At 45.0% G+C, this 26,412-nt stretch overlaps 1 protein-coding gene across 2 annotated transcripts; it reads left to right on the top strand.

Annotated features, from left to right (window-relative positions):
- The first annotated feature begins 3,679 nt into the window (after window positions 1-3,679).
- SMPD1 (sphingomyelin phosphodiesterase 1) lies at window positions 3,680-19,787 on the top strand. 2 transcript variants are annotated; one of them, XM_075198448.1, is made up of 7 exons: window positions 3,680-4,364; window positions 4,459-4,691; window positions 10,347-11,110; window positions 11,205-11,376; window positions 15,414-15,490; window positions 17,243-17,388; window positions 18,545-19,787. In XM_075198448.1, exons 2-7 carry the CDS (start codon window positions 4,506-4,508, stop codon window positions 18,937-18,939), a joined length of 1,740 nt encoding a protein of 579 aa, XP_075054549.1. In that variant the 5' UTR covers window positions 3,680-4,364; window positions 4,459-4,505; the 3' UTR covers window positions 18,940-19,787. The 2 variants fall into 2 exon arrangements, with proteins under 2 accessions (XP_075054549.1, XP_075054548.1); XM_075198447.1 differs by having other exon boundaries at window positions 3,680-4,691.
- The last annotated feature ends 6,625 nt before the right edge of the window (window positions 19,788-26,412 follow it).

Consider the following 26,412-nt stretch of genomic DNA (forward strand, 5'->3'; position numbering starts at 1 on the left):
AAACTACTCTCTCTAACATCCTCACTTGACCTCTCCCAGTGGATTGAATCCGCTACTCATCAGGATGACCACTGTCTTGATCTTGTTTTCTCTAGACTATGCTCAGTTACTGATTTCCTTAACACTCCTTTCCCCCTCTCGGATCATCACCTTATTAGCTACTCGCTCACCCCCAGTTCTTCACTCTCCTTAGTGTCAAACTCTTCCAAACCTCCTCACAACCGCAGGAATATCAACTCTATTGATCTTCAACAGTTTTCCACCTCTCTCCAACACCTTCTCATCCCAATTTCTACATTCTCCTCCCCTGATCGGACAATACCCCATTTTCACCAAACCCTAGCAACTGCCCCTGATCAAGTGGCTCCAGTGACACTATATACTCCGCGTAGACTTCGTTGACAACCGTGGCACACTACAGTAACACGAACTCTACAAAAACTTTCTTACTGACACTGTTGACCCCTCTCTCCTCATATAAACGCTACAATCCCTAGGTCTTGAAGGCACTGTCCTATCCTGGTTCTCATCCTACCTATCTATTCGCTCTTTCAGTGTTAATTTCTCTGGATCCACCTCTGCTCCGCTTCCTTTATCAGTTGGAGACCACAAGGCTCAGTCCTAGGTCCTCTGCTATTCTCTATCTACACCACTTCTCTTGGAAAACGAATAAGCTTGTTTGGATTTCAGTATCATCTCTATGCAGATGATACACAAATCTATCTATCCTCTCCTGATCTTTCACCATCTGTGTTGTCTCGAGTTACTGACTGTCTTTCTGCCATTTCATTTTGGATGTCTTCTCGCCAACTCAAACTTTTTCTTTCAAAAACTGAATTAATAATATTCCCACCCAAAAACAGAAGCTTCCTGCCTGACATTTATATTTCTGTTGATAACGTGACCATAAATCCCACCCCGCAAGCTCGCTGCCTAGGTGTAATCCTTGACTCACAACTATCATTTATTCCCCACATTGACTCTATATCTAAGTCATTTTACATACATCTAAAGAACATTTACAGAATACGCACATATCTCACACAAGACACGGCAAAAACCTTAATTCATGCACTTATCATCTCCCGCATCGACTATTGCAATTCCCTCCTTACTGGTCTTCCCAAAATCAGACTTGAACCCTTACAATCTATTTTGCACGCAGTGGCTAGATTGATTTTCCTTGCAAACCGTTCTTCCTCTGCTGAGCCACTCTGTCAGTCTCTACATTGGCTGCCTGTTTTTCAACAACTCCAATAGAAAAATCTTAACATACAAGGCCGTCACCAAAATTGCACCGACATACATCTGCTCACTTGTCTCAAAATATCTCCCAACTCGACACCTCCATTCTGCACAAGATCTGCGTCTCTCTTCCACTCTCATCACATCCTCCCATTCTCGGTTACAGGACTTTTTTCGGGCTGCACCCACTTTGTGGAATTCCCTCCCTCGCACAGTAAGACTTTCCTCTAGTCTTCAAAGAGTCCTCTAAAAACCCACCTCTTCAGGCAAGTTTATGATATTCCTCAACCAGCATCTTAATCTCCCTAGGTTACCCTATTACCACCCTCCACATAGCTAACACAAGACAACAACCCTCTGACCAACATTGCTGTGTGACTGATCACACAGCCCACTCAATACTTTTACCTTTGCAATCCAGCTGATCCATTGTGCAATATGATGTAGCACTTACCCTTGTGTTTCAAACTCCCATTGTCCTATAGATTGTAAGCAGGGTTCTCTTACCTCTCTGTCTGTCTGTAGTACCCAGTATTGTTTTATTACTGTTTGTTCTCAATTGTAAAGCGCTACGGAATTTGCTGGCGCTATATAAATAAATGATAATGATGATGATCCGTGCCCTGCATCCATCTGTACATCTATCTGTCCATCTGCAGTCCTAATCCCTTTGGAGAGGGCTGCATGTGACAGGGGCAGTGACATGATGTGAGGAGGGGAATGGAGGCAGCAGGAAGCCACAGACTGAGAGTTATATAGTGGAAGGAGCAGGGTCCCCCAGCAGTACAGAGTATATCAGGAGACGAGTGATGTGTTAGTGAGGACAGGGCTGCATGTGACAGGGGCAGTGACATGATGTGAGGAGGGGAATGGAGGCAGCAGGAAGCCACAGACTGAGAGTTATATAGAGGAAGGAGCAGGGTCCCCAGCAGCACAGAGTATATTAGATGAGTGATGTATTAGTGAGGGCAGGGCTGCATGTGACAGGGGCAGTGACATGATATGAGGAGGGGAATAGAGACAGCAGGAAGCCACAGACTGAGAGTTATATAGTGGAAGAGGCAGGAGCTCCCAGTTGCACAGTAGTTGTTAGGCTCCTGTCACATTGATGCTGGAGGATTATGGTGTATAATGCACCATGTAATTTAATTCTTTTGTAAATGACAGCCAGGGGTATATTTCCTAAACTGCGGGTTTGAAAAAGTGGAGATGTTGCCTATAGCAACCAATCAGATTCTAGCTGTGATTTTATAGAATGTACTAAATAAATGATATCTAGAATCTGATTGGTTGCTATAGGCAACATCTCCCCTTTTTTAAACCCGCAGTTCAATAAATATACCCCCAGAGTCTCTGTATTTTCAGCTGCTGGTCACTAATACCGCTTTCATACTGCCGCCCCGGCAATATCCCGGGTATTTCAAGCAGGGTTTTTGCCGGGGCTCGGAGCGTCCCAGCTCAGAAACACCATTCATACTGCACCTCGGACCCGGGAATTTCCCGGGTTGACCCCATTCATACTGCACAAGTCTGTGCCCTGGCAATTTGTGGGAGTCATCACCAGAGCAGTTTTCATTGGCTGAAAACATTATTTTTTTTTTGTAATAGTCTGCTTTTCTGCTGTTTGGTCCATAAAGATGTGTGAGTGTATCTTATAAGATATTTTAATTTTTATTGTTCTATTGTATCATTTGTAAACAATCCGACATTTCTTCAATGTTTCCACCAATTCCGTTCTGTACTGCTCACCGCTCCGTACTTTACTTTAGCCACCTATGTAAAGTATGTGCGACCTTTCTCTCTCGTTTGTTTCTTATAGTGTGGATGATAGAAGTAGTTGTTTCAGTCCATACTGTTGTTTTCCTCTCAAGTTTTTTTTTCCTGGTTTTATGTATGCAGTTAATGTAAATATTGTGAGCATTACAGGTCAGACAGCCAATCAGCTTGTTTTCTGTGCAACCCACCATTCATAGTGCAGGCAACCTGGGTCCGACCCGGGAATTACCTCTCGATAAATCCCGGGTTGAAGACCCGGGTTTTTAGACCCAGGATTTTTGACTGGTACCATTCATACTGCACCAAGACCCGGGTCGTTTGAGCTCGCCCCGGCAAAAACCCAGGATTTTGGTGCAGTATGAATGGGGTATTAGCTGCATTGTATCTGTCTCTGTGACATGGCTCAGTGATTAAGAGCCCCAGACCCCTCATATCCCCAGTATCTGTATATAATGGATCAGCGATAAGAGCTCTGGGTGTCTCTACACCCTGTGACTGTCACATCATACCCAGCTTCCTGTGCACTCAGCCCATACCCACCGGTCTCATCACCTCACCCTGGATGTCTCCTCCCTCCTGCAGTCTCTCCTTTTACTGACCCCCTCCTTCCTAACAGCTGTCTCCTCCCTTCATATCTGTGTCCTCCAATCACCCTCTCTCCTGCAGTCTCTTCCTGCTTCAGAGACTGTCACCTGAGCTGACTGCACAGGGTCAGCAAATCTGAGATAAACACAGAGACAGCCCCGGAGAGACAGCCAGAAGAGAGACGGATTCATGGACAGAGGGACCTGGTGACAGGCTGGGAAGAGACACACAGGGACACAGAGAGACAGCCAAAGGGACAGATGAAAGAACAGAAAAAAACAGTAACAAGCCAGGAAGAGACACCTAGAGAGACTGTCAGGGAAAAGAGGCAGGTTACTGGACAGATAGAGAGACAGTGACAGGTTGGGAAGAGACAGATACCTAGAGAGACAGCTAAGGGAAATAGATAGATTAATGCACAGAAAGATCTTGTCACAGATTGGGAAGAGACAGAAACAGACAGTCAGGAGAAAGAGACAGATTACTGGACAGAGAGAGACAGTCAGGGAGACAGAGAGAGACAGAGACAGTCAGGGAGGCAGAGAGAGAGACAGTCAGAGAGACAGAGACAGTCAGGGAGACAGAGAGAGACAGAGGCAGGCAGGGAGACAGAGAGAGACAGAGACAGTCAGGGAGACAGAGAGAGACAGGCAGTCAGGGAGATAGAGAGAGACAGTCAGGGAGACAGAGACAGTCAGGGAGACAGAGAGAGACAGAGGCAGGCAGAGAGACAGAGAGAGACAGAGGCAGGCAGGGAGACAGAAAGAGACAGAGACAGTCAGGGAGACAGAGAGAGACAGGCAGTCAGGGAGATAGAGAGAGACAGTCAGGGAGACAGAGACAGTCAGGGATACAGATTAGTGAGACAGTGACACATAGCTATAGTGAGACAGAGGGGTATGTACTGTGGACACAGGACCATGTCACCCCTCGTGGGGGTCTTCATCCTGCTGACTCTGTGGCCCCCAGGGTCCAGCCTTCCTGTCTCCTACCAGGTCCCCCAGATGGGTCTGGGCTATGGCTGGAGCAATGTGACCTGCACGGCGTGTAAGGCTCTCTTCACTGCCCTGGACATCAGCCTGCAGGTGATCACTGGCTATCACAGGGTTAATTGCTGTATTGTGTTTTACAGAAGGGTTTGTGTTATTGTGCAGTCTGTGTCTTGGGGGGGATTGATCATTATTGTAACTTTATATGTTTGTGGGAAAGGGTTAATCAATAGCACTTTGCATCCTTTGTAGAAATATTTAGTTATTATTGTACAGTCTGTCAGGCAAAAGAAGTTAATCAATATTTTGCAGTTTGCATCTGTCAGGATAAATACATATTGTGGTGTTTGCAAACTTCAAGAGAAGTCTTCATCTGTATTGTCTGTATTACCCAGTATTGTTTATTGCTGCGTTTGTCCCCAATTGTAAAGCGCTGCGGAATTTGCTGACGCTATAGAAATAAATGATGATGATTGCGCAGTTTGCATATGTCAGAGGAAAGGGTTAATCATTATATTACAGTATTTTATCCATCAGGGGAAGGGTTAATCATGGTTGTACAGTTTGCATATGTCAGGTCAAAGAGTTAAAATAGTTTGCTTCTTGCAGGAGAACGGGTTAAAAATAGTTTTTTTTGCATTTTGCATCTGTCATGGGAAAAGGGGTAAATCGTTATTAATTATAAGTTTCTATTTCTCAGGGAAACGGGTTAATCATTGAGCAGTTTGTGCCTGATATGGTAAAGGGTTAACAGTATTTGGTAGCTTTCATCTGTCAGGTGAAAGGGTTAATTGTTCTACAATTTGTATTTGTCAGGGGAAAGGGTTAAGAATTATCAAAAAGTTTGCCTCTGAGGGTAAAGGGTTAATCATTATTGTGCAGTTTGTGTCTCTGAGGGGAAGGGGTGAAGAATTATTGTAGAGTTTGCATCTGGGGAATGACCACATCCAGTTTTACAAGGGGTAAATAGTGTCAGCTGTTATATGTGGATGATAAAACAAAGGTCACACGTGTAAAGGTGATTACTGGTCAGGAGCTTTGTGTGTAAACATGGAGAATAAACATGGAGATCGTCATCATTTATTTATATAGCGCCAGCAAATTCCGTAGCGATTTACAATTGGGATCAAACATTAATAAGACAATAGTGGGTAATACATACAGACAGAGAGGATCACAGGTGTGCAGGTGACATCTGGTCAGGAATGGGTTAAACGTCTGTCAGCTCTTCTGTCTAGCAGAAAAGGGCTACTAGTGGTTGTATAGCTGATATCTGGCAGTGAATTGATTCATTTCTCACCTGTGTTGATAGCTAGTGTAGCTAGTGGTTATGAAGAGGTTAATGATGGCCATACTGTGTATATCAGGCAGTGAGGGGCTTAACCACTGACCATCATTTTATCGCGGGCAAGGTAGGGGTTAATAACTCTGTGGCATGGTAGTGAAGGGGTTAAACCATACTTTTAGACTGTAAGCTCCAATGGGGCAGGGACTGATGTAAGTGAGTTCTCTGTACAGCGCTGCGGAACTAGTGGCGCTATATAACTAACTGATGATGATGATGATAACACAAGACGTGAAGGGAGGATCAGGTTCCCTGTTTGTTTTCAGCTGTCTCCCAGCAGGTCAGGTTCTGAGGATCTCCCTGTCTGTGCAGTAATGGCTTAGGACATCCTCCGTGTCACACACATGTAACATCCCCTGACCACACACAATAACTACACACACATCATTACTTCTTATCCAGCTAGCGCAGCCACAGGAGTGCTCTGGGGCAAACGCCAAGCAGCTGAGTTCTTACACAAACACAGGGTCCAACAAGCTGTGGCAGAGGGCCGGAGGGTGACGGTACATGTTATTGTGCTAATAATGTAGGACTTCATATATATGTACATGTGATGTGTATGTTATATAATGCCTCTGTCATGTCCCGTCCTCCTGTATATATGTGTATATAATCCCTGGTGTTTCCATGTAATAATAGGGACTACACTGGACATATTGTATTGTATTGGAACTAATTACCTGTGGTAACTGCCCTTAATTGTAATGTTAATGATAGGACCGGGCAGGTGTGGGCTGGGTACACACTACAGAACATTACTCCCGATGCGACATCATTAATGATTTTACCAACGACTGAGAGTCCCGAGCGGCAGCTGGTTCCTGTGCACACACTGTACACGTTTAAAGCCAACTATCTTCAGATCTGTGCTCTTCATCTCTCAGAACCGTCTGCTGATAAGATCGGGACTCTGTAAACTCTATGGAGATCTATGGACACTGCTGGTGGTGAGTGAGTACTCACTGCAGGATTTGCCCGATAGCATTTCATCGTTTATAGAGATTTAGTCCATTTATAATATCAAATGAAGCGATACAATGTGCTTGGGTGCGATAAAACGTGATCGTTGGATCGTACACACTAATGTGATATCGGACCCAACGGTCGTTTATTGGGTGATTGGTATATTAATCGGGTGAAAAACCTGTAGTGTGTCCTCAACTGTATTCTGGAGGACAAGACCGATGAGAGCGGGAGTAGATGGAAGTAATGGTGAATCCTTCTGACAAGACGAGGAGTTAATGTCCAGAGATCAGAATGGAGGGAAAGGAGTAATTCTCGATTGAAGAGCATGCACGGAGCAGAGAGTGTAGTATCTGTCAACCACGATCTTGTAACAACATAACGCAGAAGGAACTGAAACCCTCCGACCACATCCGCGTCACACAGTGTATAAAGTGCTGAATATCGTGCGGGAAACAGATAATTGAAGTGACATCTGCAGCTGTTGCCGCTCCTGAGTATGTCATTAAGAGTCAGTAAAGATAATGTGATCCTGGAACTGACACCAGTCTGATAACTTTCCTCATCATCACACTTAATATATATAAGAAGAAATAGACTAGAAGGAGTATTTACATTGAAACATTACTAGACTAAGACTATCATCATCATCATCATCATTTATTTATATAGCGCCACTGATTCCGCAGCGTACAGAGAACTCACTCACATCAGTCCCTGCCCGTTGGAGCTTACAGTCTAAATTCCCTAACACACACACACACACACACACACACACACACACACACACACACACACACACACACACACACACACACACACGCACGCACAGACTAGGGTCAATTTTGATAGCAGCCAATTAACCTACCAGTATGTTTTTTGAGTGTGGGAGGAAACCGGAGCACCCGGAGGAAACCCACACATACACTGGGAGAACATACAAACTCCACACAGATAAGGCCATGGTCGGGAATCGAACTCATGACCCCAGTGCTGTGAGGCAGAAGTGCTAGGAAACAATTTGAATTATGATTGACATATACTAAGTTGTATTATGCTATAGTATGGTTTTATTAACACATTGGGCCTGAGTCATTAAGGCAAGCAAAAGAGTAAATGTTCTCTGGGACAAACCATGTTACAATGCAAGGGGTGCAAATCAGTTTATTATTTTGTACATAAGTTAAATACTGGCTGTTTTTTAATCTAGCACACAAATACTTGCTAGCTTTATTATTACATTGAAATATAAAGTTGATCTAGGACATGCCCTACCCAAACTATAAATCTGTCTCACATTTTAAATTTACCTCCCCCTCCAATAGAACATGGTTTTGCCCAGGTGCAAATGTTACTCCTTTTTTATGCTTTACTCTCCTTAATGACTCAGGCCCATTAAGAGCACACCCATAAACCAAAACATTGCTCCTCATTACAACTAGCTACAACTCTTCTGCCCCACCATAACAGATAATTAGATCTGTTAAAATTAGAGCATTCATTCACCGCTATGAATGAGACATTTGCTATTCACCACGCAATAACGGCATTTGCTAAATAACTTTAATATGTATGCTAATGTAAGAAGAGAAAGTGAGTAAAATCTAATGCTAGTGTTATTGGGCCTGATTCATTAAGGAAAGTTAAGCATAAGTAAGTAAGGCAAAACCATGTTACATTGGAGGGGAGGTAAATTTAAAATTTAATGGCAGATTTATATTTGGGGTAGGGCATGTCCTAGATCAACTTTACATTTCAGTGTACAAATAAGCTATTAGGTATTTGTGTGCTACAAGAAGAAACAGCCATTATTTTCCTTACGTGCAAAATAATGATCTCATTTCCGTCCCTTGCATTGTAATTTGGTTTTGTCCAGAAAACTTGCTGTGCTTGTTTCTTTATTGAATCAGGCTCAAAGTGTTACAGTACAGATACAATTGTGCTACAAAGTTTGAATGTTATGATTCTCAGGTTATTTTAAATATCCATTTACCAATATTTTTTAAATATTGCAAAGAGTTACCAGAGAATCCTGCTGGGAAAGTAAAATAGTTATGGTTTTGCCCTAAGAGGTTGCCAAATTACTCAATGTTTTGAGTATTTCTGAAACATGGAGGGTGTGGTAAGAAGAGCCAATATGTAATCCTTAAGACTGGATATGATTGAATACAATATATATATATATATATATATATATATATATATATATATATATATATATATATATATATATATATATATATATATATATGTTAACCCGTGCATGATACTCATGCATTCTAGTCAAATCAAGCTACTTAAGGTCTTAAAAAGGTTCTTGTCATGCATTTGGACCTAGCCCAGGCCTCCTCAGGGGAAGAGCATTAGTTCCCGACGCAAGCAGCCTTTTTAATGTGTGTTCATGAGGTAAAATTACCTCACGAAAATGAGTTTGACCCCTCAACTCGTAAATTTAGCCTTTACTACCCCTCCCACGGGGGGAAGGGGGGATGATGGAAGTTAACTGACTTGACTATTCTAATTTTTTTGTCAAATAATGTCAGTATACCAAATTTCAGGTCAATTAGATGAGCCCTTTCTGAGAAAATATTTTTTTACACACACACACACTAACGCACGCCTCTACACATGTGTGTTCATGAGGTAAAATTACCTCACGAAAATGAGTTTGAGCCCTACCAAATTTCAGCCCTTTTTGAATTTTTTTTCCCACACACACTAAGAATTTAGTAGGTCAGTGTATAACTCTGCCCAGCAGGTGGCGCTGCAACTTGGTTGTTGTTTTTCACACACACACAGACAGACAGACGCCACTAAGCATTTATATTATATATATATAATGTTAAATTTATGCAACGGTGACTGATCTTAGCGCAATCTGTTCTGATTATTAGGATTTCACATTGGGTAATAATAGGTAACTGTCACAGGAAATGCTTCTTGGATGTGAGGTATAATTGTATAGATATATTATCTGAGTGGAGTATTACTTTATGTAACAACAGACACATATATGATACCATCAGGTAACTGCAGACAACGTAACGAGTGTTTTGGTTCCTGAGACAGTAGATACTGTTATATGCATGTGATGTGCTTATATATATTTGATGCTAAAGTGCTATTGTCATAATACCTGCTAATTAAACAAATAATCCTGCTTAATTTGTTATAGTGGCTTATCTAATTAATTGGTAAATAACGGGTAAGGGGAAATCCCGGAATCGACCCCCAAAGTGCTGAAACTCTGTAGTTCTAATCCCAAGTCTATCAAGAGTCCAGGTGTATCATCATCATCATCATCATCATCATCATCAGGTGTAGGCACTGTTCCAAATTTCTAAACGGTGCATTACTACTTGGTAATATCCCAGTTACATGTATAATATATACACATACATGTTAGTAATGTTATATGACGTGTCCGTGATGTCTCCCTGCAGCTGGAGAGTAACATGGATCTGGTGGCGGCTCTGGCGGTGAAGGTCTGTGAGACGCTACACATGGAGGAACCCGTCATCTGTCAGCAAGCCGTTCATCTCTTTAAGCATGAAGTAATCATGGCCTGGGTGTTGTCGGTACTGCGCCCCTCGGAGGGCTGTGGACTACTCCTGGGCACTGACTGTGGACACTGGGATATCGGCTCAGACTGGAATATCACTCTGCCCCCTGAACCCAAGCCCCCGGTTCATTCAGTTGTCCCACCTCAGCCAGGTTCTCCCACCTCTCGTGTCCTCTTCCTGACCGACTTGCACTGGGACCACAGCTATTCCCCAGGGGCCCCATCCACCTGCAAGCAGCCGCTGTGCTGTAGGAACAATTCATTAGGTGGTCACGGGTCTGCTGGATATTGGGGGGAGTACAGCAACTGTGACCTTCCTCTCCACACCATCGAGTCCCTCCTGCACCACGTTGCCACCAGTGGGCCCTATGACCGGGTGTACTGGACAGGAGATATCCCAGCTCACAACGTGTGGGAGCAGACACGAGCGGACCAGCTCAACGCACTCAGAACCATTACCGCCCTCATCAGAAAGTACCTGGGCCCAGTGCCCGTGTATCCCGCTGTAGGAAACCACGAGAGTGCACCTGTCAATGGCTTCCCACCACCCTCAGTCCATGGAAACCTCTCCTCCAGCTGGCTCTACCAGGCCATGGCGCAAGAGTGGGAAGGGTGGCTTCCAGTCTCAGCCCTGGAGACACTCAGGTGAGTTGACACCAGACCTCGACCTCTCCTCTTGGGTGTGGTACCCCTCTCCCCTGCCATGTGAGGAGTCTCATCCAGTCTATCTCCGTTACAGGACCTCCGGCTTCTACACCCTTATGATTGGGCCCGGCTTGCGGTTGGCGTCTCTGAACATGAATTTTTGTGCTGCTGAGAATTTCTGGTTGCTGATCAATTACACGGACCCGGCCGGGCAACTCCGCTGGCTGACGGGAGTTCTACAGGAGGCAGAGGACAACGATGAAAAGGTGACAATGATACTTTCTCCTGAGGGTGACATATAGGGTATTAGAAGTCACCAGGCCGAGGTCACAGAGGGGACTTGTAGCATTCTTAGAATTTACAGCAATGAGTACAGTCGGAAATACACTATTACCTATAATAAAATACACAGTGATAGAGAGAAGTAACAATACATAGGCATAGACTGACAGAGGCTGAGGACCACGTTGTCCTCACCGGCTTTATTTACTACTGCAACTATCCCAACGTGTTTCCAGTCATTTGTGGCTGGACGCAGCTGCTCCCTAATCTTTAACGAGGCAAAGCTTATAGCGAAACGTGCACCGGGGGATGCCGCGCTCACTGTGTGTGCTCAAAAATAATATGATACTATAGTCAATCTACTAACTATTGTCAACCAGCTTCAGCTTTAATCAGTACTACAATATACTCAAGATTTATCAAGATTAAGAGCTATAACATAGTGTGCAAGATATAGGGGCAGAGAGATCTGAGTTCTGTGTGGAAGAGTGACACACGCAGGAGCTGTTATCAAAAATGGGAAGTACATTGCAATACAATCGCAGAGATTACATGTAAATAGGCAGTTGAATTCACAGTATAGAAGTCCTTGCTCTGTGACAAAATATTGAGATACCAGAATATTAATATATCCTATATTATTATACCTATATGATAACACTTAATTCCATCGAAAACAAGTTTAATATAACTATGAGACAGAGCTACATTTAGCTCTCCTAATAATTAAGTGAGATTGAACTGTAAGACATTGGTGAAAAAAGATATCAATGTTACTGTCTCAACTAACTACCCCCCTATACCTAAATCCACTTTATTATATACCCAGCTTTTGACTTGACTATAAGCTGAAACTGGATTGAATTTAATGAAATAACAAGAAGCACACATTTCTGAAAATATGAATGAATTTTTATTAATGGTTGATATGTATAAAAATGAACATAACAAAGAGCACTATAGGTTTGAATACAAATAATATAAAAACATATTTGTTGACAGCGGCAATGCGGCGAGACGGTAATACTTTACCCAATTTAACTGTTTAATTACAAACGGGTCATTCACTATTCAACACTTTTTAATATTTCACTACAAGTTATTGTCCAATGACATGTGAAACATTTTATTAAAAACTAATAAAGAATGTTATTTTAATTTCATCAATCATTGAGTGCCCCGCTTGTACACATCTTTTTTTCATTCGTTCTATGTACAATAGTGTGTGGGGTGCACCTCCCTCCATATGAATTATAAAAGTAATCGTGAGTAATTATTCATTAAAAGGAAGGGATATATGATTCTCTCCGTGCAGTGTTTTTCACTCTTGCAAGAGAGCGGAATAATCCTCTTCTATGAAATGTAGAGGAAGTTTATCCTGTGTTGTAACATTCCAAACATTCTTGAACTCTTTCGGTCTTGCTCTTTCGGTCTTGCTCTTTCGGTCTTGCTCTTTCAATCTTGCTCTTTCATCCATAAAAGTTTAGTCTTGCATCTATTTATTTATATAGCGCCACTAATTCCACAGCGCAGTTTATATATTTTGTTTACATGTAAACCATGATTGTACTACTGACTGTATGTGCACTAATATAAATAAACTTAATCCTCCCAATTTTTACATTTTGAGCCATTACAAGAGGTTTACTTAAGTGACTTACACTGAAGGTAGTATATCTTGTGGCAATTAGTTCTTCCTGCAGACTCGGGGGAATTACATGCCGAATGATGCAGATAGCCTTTCTTGAACATCTATACAGACAAAGTGGTATTAAGAACTAGCCCAGCGTTTCTGCCTAAAGTAGTTTCCATCTTCCGTATCAACCATGTAGTAAGAAAAACAAAACAGCTACATACATTGGACCTAGTCAGGTCAGTCTCTGCTTATCTATCTAGAACAAATGATATCAGGAAGACAGATCAGCTCTTTGTCATCAGGACCTTAGGAAGAATGTAAGATTCCATAAATTCTTAAAGTGCACACTACGGACTAGAGATGCTCACTGCCCCTCGTGTTCTGGTTTTGGTTTTGGATCTGGATTAACTTCGTGTTTTGGTTTTGGTTTTGGATCTGTATTTATTTTTTTTTAGAAAAATTGCTAAAATATGCTAAAATCACATAATGTTGCTCTTTTTTTGTTCCTACATTATTATTATTAACCTCAGTAACAGTAATTTCAAGTAATTTGCAGTCAATTTTGACCACCACACAGGTCACAATATTATTTTCATACATTTTCAAACAAAGACTGCAGATTCAGAAGACCAAGCCTGCCAGACCTAGTATTTGTATTTCAGCAATGACAATTAGAAATGGAGCTCTCCTGAATGTCACTGTAGACTTTGAAGAACACTGCTACCCCTCCTCTTTCTATTCTACCAATGACGCTGCTCTACAGACTGTGCTACCCCTTCTGTGTCCCTCTGTGAAATGCCGCTAGATCGCCGTGGAGGGAACGGTACTTATAGAATCCAAAACTCCGAAGATCCGACAACGTAACAATGACTTTTTGCCTCGTTTTCAATTCCGAAAGCGCAAAAGTTTGGCTTAGTATTCGGATCTACTAAGTTCGGGTATGTTTGGAACTTGGGGAACCGAGCCTGAGCATCTCTACTACGGACGCGTAGGATTCAGACCTCTATGGTTCATAAAATAGCGAGATGGTCATCTTTTCATCTATTTGCACCATCAGCAGGCAGTTTATGTTTATGTTTCTTAGATAGAGCCTGGGAAGTCTATCAAGGACCCCGGGGGTGAAGAGGCGGCACACTATATACCATTTGGGGTGTTTCTTTATCTGTCTCTACTCAGTTAGAGCGGTGGCAGAACACAGTTGGATCACCCCCGATTCCAATAGACAACTAGGATATAACACATTTCTATTTTTCACCTCAAGAAGGTTGGGCTCATGGATTCGTGTTAGGGTGACGCATCTTGGGTTCTTGAGCAGGGACATAGTTTATCCTGACGTGATGGATCCTCTGGCAGCCATAACACTTTCTGTCCAGTCAGGACTCCGACAGTCTCTGGAATCTGCCTATGACAGGATGGAGCAACGTCTGGCAAGAACTACCCGGGAGTCTTGGTACATGTTTGGGGGAGCTGGTGAAAAGAAGTGGGGTTGTTCTCTTACCCATACAGTCCTTTGGGGCCAAATGTTAACAAACTGGTGCTTCTGTTAGTGCCAAAGAACAGCCACATATTGGTCTGCCAACCGAGAAGGCTCCTGGCTCTCTGGTGCACACCAGCTGTGAAGCTGTTTTTGGGGCTCAGCAGGTAAACCGTGTTTTGGGTTTTCAGATCGGGGTTTCACCTATCCTCAGCACCCCACCGTTACTGACCAGTCCTCCTGGCGCTGCTAGGCCATTCCGGCCACTCGCCGAATGTTTATTGTGTATTGCTCTCTCCGCAGGAGCCCACGGCTGTCTCAGTTGGAGAACGTTAATGCAGAGCTATAAAGAAACAATCAATTCTACTTTTTCCATCTTATTATCAAACTATTTATAAGGGAAGATTTCTTCTTTTCTGAATACACCAATACCAAGAAGATGTCTAAACACTTTATTTCAGTGCAATAACTGCAGCAGTTACGCTGATTGGCTCAGGTCTGGCTACTAATTCATCTATAGGGAATATCGATATTATATATATGATATAAGCGCCAAATCTATTTTGCTTCATTTGCACCAATATACATTTTTTGGCAAAAGGTTGGTTTTCTTTTGGGAATGAAAATTATTTCTCATTTAGTTTGAAGAAAAATAATTGTTAAAATTTCACTTATATCCTCACTTTTGTGTGCACCACACTGCTCAAAATGTTAATTAAAGATATTATAAATTACTTATTCCATCTGTATATATTATAATTACAGCTATATATTATTACATCAGCACGCGATATAACCTGTGATAATGAAGAGAACACAAGTCCTAGTGTGGTCCATTATATTATGTAGTATACTGAACCATGAGTGTCAGCTCTGTGGGACAGCGTGACTGGATTCCATTCTTTCTGCAGGTGCACATCATCGGTCACATCCCCCCAGGACGCTGTCTGAAGAGCTGGAGCTGGAATTATTACCGGATTGTGAACAGGTGGATTTATGTTACCACTGTCGTTCTCCTGCAACCTGCAAATCTCAGCCCCTTGTCTCCCTATACTGTACCCCACTCATAGTGCCCCTATACTGTACCCCACACATAGTGCCCCTATACTGTACCCCACACATAGTGCCCCTATACTGTACCCCAGTCATAGTGCCCCTATACTGTACCCCAGTCATAGTGCCCCTATACTGTACCCCACACATAGTGCCCCTATAGTGTACCCCACACATAGTTTCCCTATACTGTACCCCACACATAGTGCCCCTATACTGTACCCCACACATAGTGCCCCTATACTGTACCCCACACATAGTGCCCCTATACTGTACCCCACACATAGTTTCCCTATACTGTACCCCAGTCATAGTGCCCCTATACTGTACCCCAGTCATAGTGCCCCTATACTGTACCCCAGTCATAGTGCCCCTATACTGTACCCCAGTCATAGTGCCCCTATACTGTACCCCACACATAGTGCCCCTATACTGTACCCCACCCCCAGTGCCCCTATACAGTACCCCACCCCCAGTGCCCCTATACTGTACCCCACCCCCGGTGCCCCTATACTGTACCCCACTCATAGCGCCCCTATACAGTACCCCACCTCCAGTGCCCCTATACTGTACCCCACCCCCGATGCCCCTATACTGTACCCCACTCATAGTGCCCCTATACAGTACCCCACCCCCAGTGCCCCTATACTGTACCCCACCCCCGATGCCCCTATACTGTACCCCACTCATAGCGCCCCTATACAGTACCCCACCTCCAGTGCCCCTATACTGTACCCCTCCCCCAGTGCCCCTATACTGTACCCCACTCATAGTGCCCCTATACTGTACCCCACCCCCGATGCCCCTATACAGTACCCCACTCATAGTGCCCCTGTACTGTACCCCACCCCCGATGCCCCTATACAGTACCCCACTCATAGTGCCCCTGTACTGTACCCCACCCCCGGTGCCCCTATACTGTACCCCACCCCCGGTGCTCCTATACTGTACCCAACCCCCCAGTGCCCCATACTGTACCCAACCCTGGTGCCCCATACTGTACCCAACCCTGGTGCCCCATACTGTACCCAACCCTGGTGCCCCATACTGTACCCAACCCTGGTGCCCCATACTGTGCCCCTGCAACACATGCAACCAAGAAACTGCAAGAAAATCCTACAGGAACAGCTGTATTTGAGATTAATCACAATCACTTACACTGCTGGCAGGTGTTTGCACATTACTATTTAATATGATTTTTGAATGTGATCTGAACACAGCTACAGTCCCATTTTGAAAGGGTGTGCAGACTTATGCAATCAGGTTATTGCAGTTTTCTTTTATTTTCACTTCTCTTTTCTAAAAACTGTCTATTTGTTTTTTACTTGAATTTTGCTGGTTGCAAAGTCACATTAAAGGAAAAAGGGGCTGATATGCTCTATCCGTCAGCATTCACAAACACCTGCAATTTATATCCACTGTATCGGACTGTCCTAATAATTTTATAATGACTGGTTCATGTTTCATGTGTCCACCTTCCACTGTCTCATTCCACACGAACCGCACCGCCGACAGCTGCAGAGAAACACCAGTCTCCAATGGCTTCTATACTAGTGGCGGCTGATAACACTTTCACCCACTTTCTGCTCCGCCAGCTACAACTATTATTCTGCTGTCATTTATGTATGATGTGTTCCCCTACCTCTTAGATTGAATGAACTCTCTTATCTCATTACTCTGCCCACAGGTATGAGAGTACCATTGTTGGACAGTTTTTCGGCCACACGCACCTGGATGAGTTTGAGATATTTTACGACGAGGAGACCCTCAGCCGGCCTGTCTCCGTGGCCTTTATCGCGCCCAGCGTCACAACCTACTTCGACCTGAACCCTGGTAATGCCAATCACATGATCACATATATGGAAGATCTGCAGTCACATGGGATTGGCTGTTGCCCTAGTAGGGATTATTGTCAGGTACCCCCAGCGTGCCTGGGTGTGCCAAGTATTTACATGATACGAGAAACCTCATGACAGCTATTTATTTATCCTCTTCCACTAGTGTTATCAGTGTGATTTGTGGGAGTGGAATCACCCAGAAAGGTAATATTTAGGGGACAGAGTGTGCTTTTTATATATTTTATACATAGTGTACAGTATAACAAGTATAGAGAGTGCCAGCCCGCTACTTCCCATGGCACTTTCCTGTATTTAATGGGGAATTTTCATTAGTACACAGGAAGTTATTTAGGAAGTTAAAGCTTTCTTGGGTTTCCACAAGTGAAACGTTGTTGTTCTGCCCAGCACACAGGACAATGTCTCCTCTCCACACCGGAGTGACGCCTCCGCAAACAGAACAGAGAACCAGAAACGACTTTTCTGGGGATCTACAGTACAGACGTGTACACATCATCATCATCATCAACATTTATTTATGTAGCGCCAGCAAATTCCGTAGCGCATTACAATTGCAAATCAAGGACAGATATTTTCATTAAACAAAATGTTTCTTGATACCGGACATTATATTTCAGATCATTTATACACACGTTTATCAATAAGAGAAGATAAATAATTCTACACAATTATTATCCAGCATTAACTCTATAATAACTGGCTCCTTCGCTGACACGAGGCCCATCCCGGTGCCCCCAACGCTGTGCGAGGCCGGTGCTATTCATAAACGTCTCCAGCAATAAGATCCGAAAACAAACTCCAAAAGTAATTCAATTAGAGCTATAAAAATCAGATTGAGGTCAGAAGAAAAATCCAATTTGAAAGGGTAAATAAACAGGAAGGACAGTTGACTTTATCTGTAGGTCTTCAGTTGTCAGTTGAGGGGTCACATTTGATGGATCTGTGAGGATCTCCTTGTATTGTGTTTATTTTAATAAGTCCTCCCCAAAATCAAATGATAAAAACTTTATTCACATACCTATCCTGAGCTACCTGCGGCACGTTAGATCGTTGTCATCTTGTGTTTGAGATAAAGAGAGAAGTGTAAATGTCATGTGTGTTATAACTCTTATATCTTCTCAATCCTCCGTTAGGTTTCCGCGTGTACCTGATTGATGGCCAGTACCCAAACAGCTCACATGTAGTGTTAGACCACGAGACATATATCCTGAATCTGACTGAAGCCAATAAGAACATGAAAGAGAAGCCTCAATGGAAGCTCTTGTACAGCGCATTAAACACGTATGGGATGAAATTTGCGTATCCGTCAGACTGGGAAGATCTGGCGCAGAGATTCCTTCGAGATGACGGGCTCTTCCAAACCTTTTGGTACCTGCACCACAAGGGTCACGTGGGGGAGGTCTGTCAGGAGTCCTGTAAGAGGTCTCTCTTATGTGACCTGCGGACGGGGAGATCCGGAGACCTTCAGCTGTGCAAGGATCTGAAACTAGATGGAAAACCAGTCTGGGAGCGGAAACCTCGCTGCTAAGATGTGTCATTCTGTAACCGAGAGATGATCTAATTCATGAGCAGTGTTTACCGGCTTTAGAGCCTAATTCACGATCGATTACGTGGAAATATTACTGAGTGCAAAAGAGGAAAAGAAACATTAGCAGAAATGAGAAGAAGTAAACAAGTATTTTATTGTCACCTCAGGAATCCTCCGAGTATTTTTCAGAAATCTACATTTTATACTCTTTACAGAGAGGACGAGGGAATACCCTGGAGATATCCAGACGATGGAGACAACCTCTTCTACTAAGATGGTTCTTCAAGAATTGTCCTTGATTAAGTAAGATCTCGCAATATCTCAGGATACACTGTAGAAGCTACAGCAGGTAAATGCGTGGACAGATCAGACTAAGATCCTAATATATTCTGCAGCTTATTTTCAATAAACAAGGGTTGGTTTAGAACCTCAGGGTATATCAGTATCTGGCTCACCACTGACAAATTGGTCACCTGAAGAACCGGATGTTCGGGAACAACTACGGGTCATACCTGTAGTCTTCCACCTTATGAGGACAAATCACTAGGACTACTATGAGTTCACCCCAAGTTTCAGCAGCCTCCCATCCACCTGCCCGTCCTTCAGCAGCCTCTCACCTGATCCCCTAATCTTCAACAGCCTCCCACCTATCTCCCTTGTCTTCAGCAGCCTCTCACCTACCTCCCTCGTCTTCAGCAGCCTCCCACCTACCTCCCTCGTCTTCAGCAGCCACCCACCTGCCTCCCTCGTCTTCAGCAGCCTCCCACCTGCCTCCCTCATCTTCAGCAGCCTCCCACCTGCCTCCCTCGTCTTCAGCAGCCTCCCACCTACCTCCGTCTTCAGCAGCCACCCACCTGCCTCCCTCGTCTTCAGCATCCTCCCACCTGTCTCCCTCGTCTTCAGCATCCTCCCACCTGTCTCCCTCGTCTTCAGCAGCCTCCCACCTGTCTCCCTCGTCTTCAGCAGCCTCCCACCTGTCTCCCTCGTCTTCAGCAGCCTCCCACCTGTCTCCCTCGTCTTCAGCATCCTCCCACCTGTCTCCCTCGTCTTCAGCAGCCTCCCACCTGTCTCCCTCGTCTTCAGCAGCCTCCCACCTGTCTCCCTCGTCTTCAGCATCCTCCCACCTGTCTCCCTCGTCTTCAGCAGCCTCCCACCTGCCCCTCAGTCTTCAGGAGCCTCCCACCCCCCCCCCCTAATCTTCACAAGCTTCCGATCCACCCACCCCATCCTTCAGCAGCCTCCCATCTGCCCCAGACTTCAGCAGCTTACCACCTGCCTCTCCTAGTCTTCAGCAGGCTCCCACCTGGCTCCCTCATCTTCAGCAACCTCCCACCTGCTCCCTTCTAGTCTCCAACATCCTCCCACCTGCCTCCTTTGTCTTCAGCAAACTCCCACCTGTCTCCCTCGTCTTCAGCAGACTTCCACCTGCCCCCTCTAGTGCGCAACATCCTCGCACCTGCCCCCTTAGTCTTCTGCACTCTCCCAATCCCCTAGAAGTTTTCCAGTCTTTGAGGGCTATTCATTAATAATGAATGATATTGAAGATTTTTTTTATCTCTGATAATCACAGTGATGTAAAATCTCCCCAGTGTCGCTGGCCACCAGCGGTAAAAGGAGTCTGGACTTGGATTTCAGATTTAACACAAAAATAATAATAATAATTAAGTAATAATAAAGTTCTGGAAAAAATAAATTGGATACAGCAGAAGATAAAAACAAAAACAACTTTATTTAAAGAAAAACAGGAAAAGTGCTCTCTATAAATAATAAAACACTTTTTCCTTTGGAGAGCCTGAGATCGCGGTAGGAGTACAAGGGGAAGGTTTGCCAGAGGACTCCGGTGAAGGCTTCCGTAAAAGAGACCAGCTGATCGTTTTCACTGGTCTGGGAGTTTGGTTAAATAGGGAGAAGCCTGTTTTTACCAGATCTAGAACTTTTTACCTATTAATAAATAAAGACCCCTTTGTTATGAAAAGGTGAATCCACTAATTGTAGGTACTAGAACAAGACTTTGAGATCAATATAAATGATAAATAAATCAGTTCATGGGCAAACAAAAGCACAACCATGTCATGATAACCAGTAATAATAGAGAGGAGGGACGCACCAGGCCCTGAGAGGGATGTTATAGGCAGATCCCTTGAGCAGAGGACATTCTGTTGTATTCCCCACTATTAGTGGCTTCATCTGTCATACTGTGATGTTATATATCCAGGGAGCACTAGTGACGTCTGCAGGAGGAGGGGGTGAGATAATGAGCATGTTCCTGGTGTCAGGGAGATAACTGGACATAGACTGACCCTAGAGAGTACTGTCACATTATTACATGGGGTATAATAACATGCAACAATGGTCAGATAATTGCAGGGAATGGATGTGTATTAATGTGTCTCATGACTGACTGATGTATTATATATTTAAATGGTTTGTAAATATTTGGACTAATAAATATTAAATAACAATGTCCTGTGTATTTCATATGTCACAAATTACATGGGCTGTGAATAACATACGTGTGTCCTGTGCACTTAAGTGCCACATTGTACTTGTTCTTTACAGAGAATGTAGGTATGCTGAAAAATACTTGTTACATAGTAGTGTCAGCTCCGTGTGTGTCACCTTCTTTAGTGTCCCCTCAGCTCTGTGTGTCACCTTCTTTAGTGTCCCCTCAGCTCTGTGTGTCACCTTCTTTAGTGTCCCCTCAGCTCTATGTGTGTCACCTTCATTAGTGTCCCCTCAGCTCTATGTGTGTCACTGTCATTAGTGTCCCCTCAGCTCTATGTGTGTCACTTTCATTAGTGTCCCCTCAGCTCTGTGTGTCACCTTCATTAGTGTCCCCTCAGCTCTGTGTGTCACCTTCATTAGTGTCCCCTCAGCTCTGTGTGTCACTCTCATTAGTGTCCCCTCAGCTCCCTGTGTGTCACCTTCATTAGTGTCCCCTCAGCTCTGTGTGTCACCTTCATTAGTGTCCCCTCAGCTCTATGTGTGTCACTTTCATTAGTGTCCCCTCAGCTCCCTGTGTGTCACCTTCATTAGTGTCCCCTCAGCTCTGTGTGTCACCTTCATTAGTGTCCCCTCAGCTCCCTGTGTGTCACCTTCATTAGTGTCCCCTCAGCTCTATGTGTGTTACCTTCATTAGTGTCCCCTCAGCTCCCTGTGTGTCACCTTCATTAGTGTCCCCTCAGCTCCCTGTGTGTCACCTTCATTAGTGTTCCCTCAGCTCCCTGTATGTCACCTTCATTAGTGTCCCCTCAGCTCTGTGTGTCACCTTCATTAGTGTCCCCTCAGCTCCCTGTGTGTCACCTTCATTAGTGTCCCCTCAGCTCTATGTGTGTCACCTTCATTAGTGTCCCCTCAGCTCCCTGTGTGTCACCTTTATTAGTGTCCCCTCAGCTCTATGTGTCACCTTCATTAGTGTCCCCTCAGCTCTGTGTGTCACCTTCATTAGTGTCCCCTCAGCTCTATGTGTCACCTTCATTAGTGTCCCCTCAGCTCCCTGTGTGTCACCTTCATTAGTGTCCCCTCAGCTCTATGTGTGTCACCTTCATTAGTGTCCCCTCAGCTCTATGTGTGTCACCTTCATTAGTGTCCCCTCAGCTCCCTGTGTGTCACCTTCATTAGTGTCCCCTCAGCTCTATGTGTGTCACCTTCATTAGTGTCCCCTCAGCTCTATGTGTGTCACCTTCATTAGTGTCCCCTCAGCTCTATGTGTGTCACCTTCATTAGTGTCCCCTCAGCTCTATGTGTGTAACCTTCATTAGTGTCCCCTCAGCTCTATGTGTGTCACCTTCATTAGTGTCCCCTCAGCTCTATGTGTGTCACCTTCATTAGTGTCCCCTCAGCTCCCTGTGTGTCACCTTCATTAGTGTCCCCTCAGCTCTGTGTGTCACCTTCATTAGTGTCCCCTCAGCTCTGTATGTCACCTTCATTAGTGTCCCCTCAGCTCCCTGTGTGTCACCTTCATTAGTGTCCCCTCAGCTCCCTGTGTGTCACCTTCATTAGTGTCCCCTCAGCTCTGTGTGTCACCTTCATTAGTGTTCCCTCAGCTCCCTGTGTGTCACCTTCATTAGTGTCCCCTCAGCTCCCTGTGTGTCACCTTCATTAGTGTCCCCTAAGCTCCCTGTGTGTCGCCTTCATTAGTGTCCCCTCAGCTCTGTGTGTCACCGTCATTAGTGTCCCCTCAGCTCTGTGTGTCACCGTCATTAGCGTCCCCTCAGCTCTGTGTGTCCCCTCAGTTCCCTGTATGTCACCTTCATTAGTGTCCCCTGAGCTGTCTGTGTGTCACCTTCATTAGTGTCCCCAGTTCCCTGTATGCCACCTTCATTAGTGTCCCCTCAGCTCCCTGTGTGTCACCTTCTTTAGTGAACCCTCAGTTCAGTGTGTCACTCTCCTTAGTGTCCCCTCAGCTCCCTGTGTGTCACCTTCATTAGTGTCCCCTCAGCTCCCTGTGTGTCACTCTCATTAGTGTCCCCTCAGCTCCCTGTGTGTCACTCTCATTAGTGTCCCCTCAGCTCCCTGTGTGTCACTCTCATTAGTGTCCCCTCAGCCCTCCGTGTGTTGACATACTTGTGTAACCTGTATCTGGGAGATGAGCAGTTGGTCACATACACAGTTACCATGGAGCAAGACCAAAGCCTGAAGAAAAAAGAAATGAAGAGATGACTATAGTGAGCTGTGTTATTGGACTGACCCTGGCCTTTGACCAACAAGAAAGTGACCACTGTAACTGTGACTGAAGCTCCTGTTATACAATCACCCCCCACCCTGCATCCTCTTGTGCATAAATAACTCAGCTCCGTCCGTTGGACAGCACATCACTCTGATAGAAGATCCATGCTAGTACTAGATGCACTTGGGTACCATCTTGGCGTACTTCCTTTTATTAGCAAAATAAACCTTTTGTGCTTTGGAACCACAACCTGATCGGGCATCCACTTACGCTTTTAATATCTCCCACATTCTGCCCACTTTTCTAGCAAAGTTTCCTTCCCCCCCCCACCATGCACTCAGCTTGGATTTGGAGATGTTGAGTTTCAGGAAGCGCTGTGACATCCAGGTAGCTACAGCAGAGAGACCGCTAGATACCTGGGGTTTGGATGGCAGGGAGGAAAGATAGATTTGTGTGTCATCAGCATAGAGATAGTATTGGAGATCAAATGATTGAAGAGTTTACTAAGAGAGGTGGTGTAGAGAGAGAAGAGCAGAGGGCCAAGGACAGAGCCTTGGGGGACTCCAATAGAAAGGGGAAGAGGGGGGGAAGGAAGAGCCAGAAACAGACACACTAAAAGAGCAACCAGAGAGGTAGGAGGCAAATCAGGAGAGCGCTGTTTCACAAAGACTTGGGGTGGTGAAAAGAAGAGAATGATCGACAGTGTCAAAAGCAGCAGGTAGGTCCTGGAGTACGAGAAGGGAGAAGTGACCACTGGATTTAGCTGAGAGCAAGCCATTTGTTACTTTTGTGAGGGCAGTTTCAGTTGACTGAAGTGGACGGAAGCCAGACTGGAAAGGGTCAAAAAGAGAGTGGGAAGAGAGAAAGTGGGTCAGACGATTGAAGCAAGTCGTTCGAGAATTTTAGAAGCAAAGGGAAGCAGAGATATGGGGCGATAATTGGAGACAGAGGATGGGTCAAGGGAAGGTTTATTGAAAATAGGAGAGATGAGAGTATGCTTGAAGGCCGAAGGGAAGATACCAGTGGAGAGAGAGAGGTTAAGGAGGTGAGCAAGGTGACAACAGGCATAGGAAGAGAAGGAGCAGAGGAACTTGGAGGGGACAGGTTCGAGAGGACAGGTTGTAGAAGAGGAGGAGAGAAGATCTCAGGCACAGTAACAGGTGGGCAGGAGCCAAGGGTGGCAGAGTGAGTGATAGAGAGGACAGGTGTGGGGAGGCAAGTCTGACGAGAACAGATATCATTGTGTATAGAGTCAATTTTTCTTTGACGTAGGTGGCAAATTCAAGAGCCGTGATGGACGAGGGGGGAGGAGCTGGGGAGGATACAGTAGAAAATTAATGGTAGCAAAGAGGCGTTGGGGTTTATTGGACAGAGAGGAGATGAGGGATGTGAAATAGGTTTGTTTGGCAAGACTGAGGACAGAATAGTAGGAGGAAAGGATGAATTTATAGTGGGTGAAGTCAGGAATGGAGCGGGATTATCTCCATTGGCGTTAAGAGGAGCGGGAGCACTTTTGGAGGAGATAAGTAAGAGGGGAGTTCCAGAGTTGTGGTTTAGATTGACGGGGACGAAGGGGATGGCAGGGGTTGCAGTATCAAGGGCAACAGAGAGCGTGGTGTTGTAAAGAAAAACAGCAGCGTTGGGACATGATAGGGAAGAAATGTGAGCAAGTAAGAGTCCGAGAGAGGATACAAAAATGATGGGGGTCAATGCTGTTGATTTGATGCAGCGTGCGAGCGACTTTGGGTGGAAGAGGTGGGGCAAGGGGTAAAGAGAGGGTAAAGCAAAGGAGATTGTGGTCATAGAGGGGGTAGACAGAATTGAATAAGTTGGAGATGTCACAGAGATAGTAGAACAGTGTTAGGAACCCCCCTAGCCGATACTGCACAACCCGGAATCTACTCTGCCAGTCAGGTGATCACTGGAGCCCCTAGTGGTGGGGACAGACTGGGCCGCAGACTGACAGAGGGTCGTGAAGTACGTACCGGCTGGGGAGAACCCAGGAAAGCGGAGTGAAGTCCAGGCAAAGGTCAAGGGCCGGCAGCAGACAGCAAATCCAATAAACAAGCCGAGGTCAAGGGTCACGAGCAAACAGGAAGATCGGTAAAAACGCCAGAGGTCGGGGTCACACGAAACACAGGCAGGGTCCAAATCCAGGCAAGGGGTCATACACGGGCAATCCAACAGAATATCCAAAGGACAGGAGCTGGGAGCAGAGCAGGTCAGCAGACTGGTAACAGAAGCTATAACCGGCAGAGAGGCAGCAGACCTCACTGCCTGAAGTACACAGATGTACGCGCTGCAGAAGCGTCCGGCCGTTGCCTTGGCAACGGTCGGGAGATGGGTGGAAGTGACGTCCTGGTCGTCATGGAGACGGCCGGGATGCCGGGGAGCACAGTAAGCGAGCCGCGGCGGCTGTGATTACCGCCGCGGCTCGTGACAAACACTAGGTCCAGGGAGTGACCATCACGGTGGGTGGCAGAAGTTGTCCATTGGGAGAGGCCATGGGAGGGTGAGGAAATTAGTGGCAGCATTAGTAATAGGAGAGTCGGTAGAGATGTTAAAATCCCCAATAATAATAGTGGGAAGATCAGAAGAGAGGAAATAGGAAAGTCAGGCGGCAAAGTTATTGAGAAATTCAGAGGATGGGCCAGGGGGACGATAGATGACCGCAATACAAAGGTGGAGAGGGGAGAAGAGGCGGATGGAGTGAACTTCAAAGGAGGAGAAGGAGAGGAAGGATTCAGGAGGAATAACACTGAAGGTGTACCCAGGAGACAGTGAGACACCTGCACCACCTCCTT

The sequence above is a fragment of the Mixophyes fleayi genome, chromosome 2, assembly GCF_038048845.1.
Source record: "Mixophyes fleayi isolate aMixFle1 chromosome 2, aMixFle1.hap1, whole genome shotgun sequence".
In the NCBI taxonomy this organism is placed as follows: domain Eukaryota; kingdom Metazoa; phylum Chordata; class Amphibia; order Anura; family Limnodynastidae; genus Mixophyes; species Mixophyes fleayi.

Bases quoted from the DNA above. Each gene is read 5' to 3' on its own strand.
- SMPD1 (XM_075198447.1), top strand. From the start codon at position 4,506: ATGTACTGTGGACACAGGACCATGTCACCCCTCGTGGGGGTCTTCATC. The intron at 11,377-15,413 runs GTGACAATGATA...TTCTTTCTGCAG, and splicing joins CAGAGGACAACGATGAAAAG to GTGCACATCATCGGTCACAT. The intron at 15,491-17,242 runs GTGGATTTATGT...CTCTGCCCACAG, and splicing joins TATTACCGGATTGTGAACAG to GTATGAGAGTACCATTGTTG.